The sequence below is a fragment of the Ciona intestinalis genome, chromosome 4, assembly GCF_000224145.3.
Source record: "Ciona intestinalis chromosome 4, KH, whole genome shotgun sequence".
In the NCBI taxonomy this organism is placed as follows: domain Eukaryota; kingdom Metazoa; phylum Chordata; class Ascidiacea; order Phlebobranchia; family Cionidae; genus Ciona; species Ciona intestinalis.
This window is the reverse complement of record NC_020169.2, coordinates 4,134,533-4,143,303: the sequence shown is the minus strand read 5'-3', so window position 1 is coordinate 4,143,303 and position 8,771 is coordinate 4,134,533. Positions and strand designations below refer to the sequence as shown.

The window sequence follows — 8,771 nt, the reverse complement described above, 5'->3', positions numbered from 1 at the left end:
CACAACAACTACAACGACGATAACAATGTTGACTCCGACGTTTGGTGGAGCTGTAAAATAGTTAAATAACAAACGTTACGTCCAAACTTAGAACATAAATTTGTTTAAAGCTTTATCTTACCTATACGAAGTTAAGTACTTTTAAAATATACGCTTTAAAAATAAGTTAGTGTAAAAAATATGAAATGTTACGTACGAGATGGTATAAAAGGTTGAGTGACGTCACCAGATCCTACGTCATCAGTAATCATAGGGGGTGGTAAAGTGGAGGTTTCAGTACGATCCATTTTTCAGATAAGAAAAGCTTAGCTTACTCCACATTTTGCCTTTTTTCAGAGAACAGCATCTAAATCATGTAATCCAACAGGAAAAATGATAAATTGTCGAAATTTTAGACTTATATAGATGCGTTAAACAAGCTAACAGCTTATAATAGCTGTATATATATCCTACTGTTCATACGCACATAATTTACTAGCATTTACCAATGATCTATGACTAAAAACCTATCGAAAGCTGACTTTTCAGTGCATTGTATAGTAGGCTGGGGGACGATGGGACACCTTTGGCACATAGTATTTAAATATTTCAATCGTTTTTTAAACATTTTAACAACGCCTTATGGAAGTCGCGTGGATACGGTATTATAATTCTTCGATTGTTTTTTGTTTACTACCAAATGGGACGAGAAAATAGAATGAAAGGTGTCCCATCTTTCTCATCTTACTATACTGTAAACTAATAACCCCTAAAAATAAACTGAATGACCTATTTTTAATAAAAAAATATGGTACAAACATATTACAGTGCAGTAACCAATATTGTATAAGTTACGACTATTCTACATTGCCCACTTTCAGTTTCGATACGTCTATACTAACACAAAGAAAACAAGCAAATCCCTCTAATGGATTTTAAGGGTGAAAATTAGAAAATATAATGAAACCACTAACGTGTACGCCATTAACGGTATTAACTCAAAGACAAATAACAAGACCCTTAATTACGAATACTGGTCGTCCACGTTGTCGATTCAGAAATGGCTGTAATACGAAATGTTACCCTTAGCAATAAAGAAATACGGTATAATACACTTCATTTACCAGTAAGCAGTATTAAGTTATTGTTTTGAAAATCTCCGACTTATATATGAGGTATATATGGCTAAACACGGGTTAAAACACCGTCATAAGCTCGTAAATTTGCCCAAACTGGTAAACCGATAACTAGACGTAAAATTGCTAATGTAGCATAACCTCTCATTTTCTCACCGACAAATTACACCGTTGCACAAACAAAATTAAAGCAACAAAGCAAAAACTGTACGCCAAATTAACATCGGACAGCAAAACCGGTCAGCTGAGAAACCTGGCCTCGACAACCGTGGATTCGGCCTCGTGCCGTAAGCCGATTACGCTTGAAACTGGAAAATGACGAAGCTGTATAGAATAGGATTACCGTGTCTTTACCACCCGGTACGGGCTTTTAGAACTAATTTATTTTGCAAATTAATACCAAGTCAGACTGTAACAACAATAGAGTGCCTGACTTAAACTGGAGGCAAGGAAATTTTGTATTGCCCTTAACTTTGTGTACTATACGCCTCATACCTGTTCAGAACTCCTGAATTTCTTCATAGTATGTTCACCTGCTCACTAAACTTACATTGCCCTTCAGCTGGTATTGTTATGAAACAATGAGCATTAATATTTCATACAGCGAGCCGTACAACCGACTGAAACGGCTACCATCTGTTGCGGCATATACACTAAACTGCGCTGTGAGCATGAACAGACGATCCAATACATTTAAGTGATCAGCAGGGGTGACTGCGTTGATTGATCATGTTAGGCGAAAATAAACGCAGTGTTCGTCCCAACGGAATTAATTTACTTGAATTTACAATCGATTGGGTGTATAAACGATTGCGTTAAATTACAGCAAAAGTATGTAATACCAAGGTGGTACACATTACATTATAATACGTTACTATAAAAGTAGATTAAAACATACCATGTGTAGGCGGTACAGCATCTATACTTCAATCACAGCAGACTCTGAGTGTGTCTGGTTTCATGTTACTGCTGGTACAATATTTTTGATAAATAACATTATACTTATCAATGGCAATAATGACACTCAAAGGTCAGAATATGAAGCGAACTTTTCAGGTCGGGCGAGTTTTGAAACAATCAAATTACGTCACAGTCACGTGTTTCAGCGTATGGACGCGGGTTTCGGTGTCGAGTTCGCGTGGAAAATGGGACCTTTATATGGGAATTATGAAGTCATAATAGCCGGTTTCGTGTCATTAAGCTCTGTTTATGATATCATAATTAACCGTTACACAGTCTGAGAATGCAAACGCTATATTCTTAAGAACGGTGGGGTGTTTTCTAATTGGAGAAGGACATTTGGTCACGATTTGACTTTATTTTAAACACATTATAAAAGCTTTATTCGGCACTGAATAAATATGCACAATATACCTATATTTTAATAAGGATTTATCGGGCAAAGTTATTATGTTGTTTGCAAGTGTTTAAAGTTTTGGTCGCATTCAAACATATTTATGTCTGTTTTTTGTTTATGTACAATATATGCCTAGAAACTCATATAAGCGTATTTCGTAATGCTTATTGGGGCATGTAGCTTGACCGGTAAGCATGGCCAGTTTGCGAAAGTCGGTATTTGCGCCGCTTAATTCTTTTAATCCCAAACGATCAGATTTTATATGGTTCTTTTATATAAGGTAGGGTAGGGGAAGACGGGACACCTTTAGCACATAATATTCAAGAATCCTGTCGTTTTTAAACAATCAACAACGGTCTATGGAAGTTGCAAAGATACGATTTATAATTTTTTGAATTTTCTTTGTTTACTACCAAATAAAACGAGAAAATAGAATAAAAAGGATTCCCATCTTTCCCCATCCTACTAAATATGTATAATGTTACTCGTATAGTTATATTTTTCACTGTTGTAAACTGTAATTGCCGAAAGTGGGCCTGCATGTTTGTATCCAATGCAATATGATAGACTCTACCGCTCGCCGAGGTTTAGGAAAGCGTCAAGTGTCGTGTTTTGTTCAGCACCTGTCGTGTACGTTACGACAAGCTGACGGGCGGTTAGGTTACAGTTAAGGTATACAAACAATTATTTCTTAGAAGCCTTTTTTACAGAAGCCCCCGGAGTTATTTTGGATTCTACGAGCAAGATGTACTTCCTATAATAGGCAATCAACACCACTTTCAGCCTTGTTTTAGGTAGTGATCATATTCCAACACTCTAAAGCGATTTCAACACAGAAGTAAATTGCTTTGATAATTGTTTGTGAATACAAAACGCTGACAATTAAAAAATTCGCTTTAAAGTTTAAATCGTCTGGTGACGAAAATCCAAACATTTTTTTTTAAAAGCGACAATAATACCTAAAATGAATTACGCTATGACGTCAGTGAGCCAAATTCAATAGACTGTATAAGCCTTTGCGGGGGTTGGGAAAAACAACGGAGCCTATTTTTGGCGAAGACAGTTGTGAAAGCCCGCGGAATTAACACAGTGTGAAGTCCGTGACGCTCCTGCTGTAGTCACCACTTCAAGTAGCGGCTTAATCGATTTTACTTGAATGACCCTTTAACTGTAAAACACGTGACCACGACAACCAATCACCGACGAAAGTGGACCGGACGTCACGAACACCCCTAGCAAACATTTGAATTTCAAATTGCCCGTAAATATCGATTGACCCGCAACAATAATCGCCTTATTAGCGACAATAAATGTGACAGCAGGGTAACGCTAACAGCTACACATATGCAACGTACGTTTAATTAAACCTTTACTACGACATATCAAAAATTTAACAGATTGGGGGAAGACGGGACACCTTTAACATAAATATCCTGATCGTGTTTTAACAATTAACAACGGTTAATGTGTCTCGTGAAAAATCTCAGTTTTATAATCCTTTGAATGTTCTTTGTTTACTACCAATTGGGAAGAGCAAAAATAGAATAAAAATGTGTTTCATCCTCTCCATTCTGTACTAACCTTAGCTTGAATACCTGCTTGTGTAATAGTACTGTAGTAAAAATTTAACTATATGAACTGTATAATCTACATTAGCTGGCAAACTCACACAAAACATGCGGTCAGTCGACTATTGACACCACAGACACCCCGCGCCGTCCAATCCATTAACCTAATTACAAGTAAACGTTAAAATGATAAACGCAGCAACGTCTTCGTACAACGCCTCAGAGAATAAAGCGCTGGTGTTAATGCAATTTCACCCCCATAAGAACTTTCTGTGCGGTAAATTACAAAAACCCTTTAATTCGATAGGTTTTAAAACACAGGTGCAAAGGTACACTGAACGCTGATTACTTTTATGCAAAAAATGTCATACACTCTCTATAAAAAAACTTTCATTACCATTAAAAATATCACTTGCAGTAGTTTTTTTCGTGAAAACCAGTATTTTTGTATTCCATATTGCAAGTACTTTTGTGAACACCTAACCTGAACCGGCATGTACCGCTCAAATTTCCTAGCCTAATGTTCATTGCGACATGGTTACTACGACGCTTGACAACTTCGGTCAAAGGCGGACAGAACTCGAAGAAGGCGAAAGCGATTGTTTTGCGCAACAGTTACAACTCGGACTCGCGGCTCTTGAATTGCTCTGGTGTTGAGTTACTGCTATTGTTTCAGCTATAGCGCGCTTTCACTTGGTGAAACGACACTTTGTTTTTTTAAAATAGAAGCCAAACTAGAAAACAAGGTTTTTAGTTACAGAGTCAACTCTACGCTGCTGGCGGCAATAAAAGCGAGCGACAAACCACAAAAACTCAACACAGAACGGGAACAAAAGCGCTGGAAACATCACGTGTTTTGTGTATCTTTAGCTTAAACAACGTTAAAAGTTAAGAATGTTTTGGGGGAAATTTGGGTTTAATTGAATTTTACATTTTTTTAATTGAGAAGTATGTAGTTCTGTTAAAATCACCAATTTTATAAAGCTGTTCAAACCGCGAAATCTCTACCACGAGGTACCTCTTGGGCGTCGTTTAGTGGCGTAGTGAATGAACAGTTGGCATTTTCTAAAACCACGTGTGTTTACCAAGTCGTTATAATTAAACGCGTGGAATTAAATGTTTAAACTTTAGACACAATACATTATGTTGTTGTTGCAAGAAAAGAAAGAGTTTCGCCGTATAAATGTTTTAAATATGATTACTTACTCTAGGACAAGGTTACAAACCAAGATTTTTGTTTTTGAGAATCACACAAAAGACTATTTTATACAGTTGTAAAACCGCATCCTCACGACTTCCATGGATCATTGTTAATTTGGATATTATGTGCTAAAGGTGTCCCGACTTTCCACACCCTACTATATTGTTTACGCAAGCTATAGTATTACGTATTACGCTATTAGTATCCTAATAAAGGTCTCGTTTAACCTGTTTTAACTTTAAATTCTTAGCGTTTTACTTCAGGAATAATCAGACGTGTATAACTGAAGAGTCAGTATTAAACTGTTGTGGTACACCTCAAACTGCGTCATGAATCTATGTGTCAATAAGACCAAAGAATAATCTAGGAGGAGTATTCATTGATAAGACACATACATCTATGACGAGATAATACGATATCTCGGAAATAGGTTACTGACTGGTATTGGCGGTATCATCAAATATATTGTACTGTGAAACGACACAGTCTAGTTACAGGGCAGTTAAAAAAACAAAATTAAGTGAATCATGTCTATTTTTTGACGTCACATTGTCGCTGACGATTTTTTGAACTTTAAGCTAGCGTCCTTAAAACGGTGGCCAGTACTTTATTTTAGCGTTAGAAGTTTAGTATTGTAAATCAGGACTTTAGTAAAATAGCAAATTGAAAAGTTAGTTTTTTTGCGTGGAACATAAAATTTCACATTTTTTGCGCGGATTTTCGTCGATTTTACTAAAATACGTTTTTAATTCATTAAGGTCGGCAACAAGTTAAAATCCTTATTCAGCTATAAAAGACAGGATAATGTATATGGCAACCTGTCGGTTTAAGATGCTCAGTAATCGACCACAGCCCTATACTAGAAGCATCTTTAGTAAGCCGTGAATCGACCAGCAGCTCAGAAGTGCAGAGGAATTCTCTGGAGCTCATTTCGGTCAGGTTAAGTCAACCCAAGCTCCTATCTAGATTGAATTTGTTCATGTCGTAATTACTCTGACCATTCACCCCTTGACCGTTAGAGTGGGCACAAATATGTGTTGTTTAAAAGCAGTTTAGTGTGCTAGCGTCCAGGCTAAGTATATGTTGGTGTATTAATACTATAGTAGGGTGGGGGAAGATGGGACACCTTTTTATTCTATTTTCTCGTCGCATTTGGTAGTAAACAAGGAACATTCAAATAATTACAATAGCGTATCCTCACGACCCCCATAGACTGCTGTTAATTGCTTAAAACACTATTAAGGATATCTTGATACCATGTGTTAAAGGTGTCCCGTCTTTCCCCACCCGACTATATATGTGTAATCCAGCTAGATATTTGGAAAAAAATATTCTTTTTGTAGTACTTCATCAAAGAGAGTAACCGAGGACTTATAGCTGTTGTAATTCAGTAGGGATCTATGTATACATCAATCGATTTAATGTATAGAGTTTATAATCTCGTATGGCAACCCTATGCAGCATGGTAGTGGTAATTAGTACAGTCAACGAATTACTTTTTATTAGTTAGGTATATTTAACTTGCGTTATTTCGGCATGTTGTTTTGGGGTGCTGTAAATATGCAAGGGTGCATACGGTTTGTCTTCTAATGCGATTAATATTGCTTGTTATATTTGATATGTAAAACCTAGGAATTATGAAAAACCAGTTTCGCTTTTCTCCTAACCATAAAACATGAAACGAAAAAAACTTTCGGCGAAGGTAGAGACACAAGCCTAATTTCTATTTTCTTGTCCGCACACGACACAGTAGAACATATTTTGGAGTTTAGTGCATTTTATCAATGATTTGGACTTGTATGTGACCGGTGTACTAATCTACTGATTTTATAAGCCCTTGTACCGAGATTTAAATCAGCTTTACTACTGGTATACTTTGGTTACATGCGTGTTCATTAAGGGAATTATATAGCTAAAGGAAAAGTTACTTTAATTGCGTTAACTCTATAGTAGTAGGGTAGGAGAAGATAGGACACCTTTTTATCCTATTTTCGCGTGACATGTGATAGTAAACAAAGAACATTCAAAGAATTATAAAACCGTGGTCTCATGACTCCCATAGACCGTTGTTAATTGTTTAAAACATTATAAGGATGTTTGGATTTAATGTGCTAATGGTGGCCCATCTTACCCTACGATACTCTATGTTGGTTTTTCGTTATAGCCTAACGCCACTGTCAATCTATAAGACCAAATATATCTTAAGGTGCACGAAGGATTATCACAGATAGTAACATGTGGCCTACGCGGTCTGTTTCTTAAATAAGGCTATATTTTGAATACGAAATTCTATTCCCCTAAGTAGGATATATTTTATACAGCAGCATGTCTACTTTGAAAAGGCGGTTTTGCGCTATAGTTTCATCGAGTTGCGGCGTTATCGCTGGTATAGACCAAGCATGCTTTTTTCTCACGTATGACTCTCATATATGTATTCTCCCCTCAGAGCACTGTATGCAGTTTAGACTACTGTTTCAGACATGGCTGGAGTTATATTCGCTACCACTGACCGCTTAGGTTCGCACTCGCATGTTACCTCGACTCCGCCATCAGTATCGTTTCAAAACACGACTTTGGACCACCAGCACTTACCACAGTCACCGGTCACCACCGTTGTACTGCCGATCATTCTCTATGCTGTCTTTATAATCGGAGGAATTGGAAATTCGTTGGTTGTCTACGTTATGATAAAATTGGTAAGTATGATCAAATATAAATACTAAAAATTACTGTTTATTTGTACTATCAAGCATGTACACAGTATTTAAAACTTGTGATTATAGGATTATAAATTTGAATAGATTGTTAGTGGATGTACCGTAATAGTTTATAAGTTCTACATTTAGCGAGTTTGCAACTATATTCCTACACTGTAAAAAAAGTTCAATCAAATTTCAATCAAATCCGCTCAACACCAAATTTTGACGCAAAATTTTTGAATCAAGTGCTTGACGCAATTTTTTAAATCAAATTTACGTCAAAATTTCGCTCGGTTTCAGCGATTTTTTAGCATTAAAATGGGCCGATCTCAATCAAATTTTGATTTAAACTTGATTTGTATGAAAAAATCTACATATATATTTCTGGGGTGAAAAATGTTTGTTTTGTATTTTTTATTTAATTGGCACAGCATACACAAGTTATTATAAACACTGCGGATAAAGTGTTGACGTGGGAAATTATACGCAATGAAAGACAATAAATAGGAAGGAACCTAAAACACAACAAAAGATAGAAAATGTGGTTTATAAACGACTGTCAAAACGTCGTATTCCCAGGGGTATTGCTGAGGCATGAAGTAGTAAAGCTCGCAGATAAGAAATTCTCTCCTTTATTAAACGTTGAACGGACTTCTCCCTCAATAACGTTTCCACTTGACATCACATTCAGTCTGTAATGAAAGCAGCAAGTTAAATGAATAAGTCCACACACCCTTTCCGACAAAAGTTTACTTGATACTCAACAATTTGAATTAACGACGTTCTAATTTTCACATTCCCTGTTGACGGGTATTCATTCGTATAAACGAT

General features: G+C 36.4%; 1 protein-coding gene across 1 annotated transcript in view; it reads left to right on the top strand.

Annotated features, from left to right (window-relative positions):
• The first annotated feature begins 7,685 nt into the window (after positions 1–7,685).
• LOC113474189 (type-1 angiotensin II receptor-like) overlaps positions 7,686–8,771 on the top strand; it is a 3,357-nt gene continuing 2,271 nt past the window's right edge. The window contains exon 1 of the mRNA XM_026834144.1: positions 7,686–7,937. Within this exon, the coding sequence (XP_026689945.1) occupies positions 7,722–7,937 (216 nt within the window). The 5' untranslated portion in view covers positions 7,686–7,721. The remainder of the gene's footprint in view (positions 7,938–8,771) is intronic.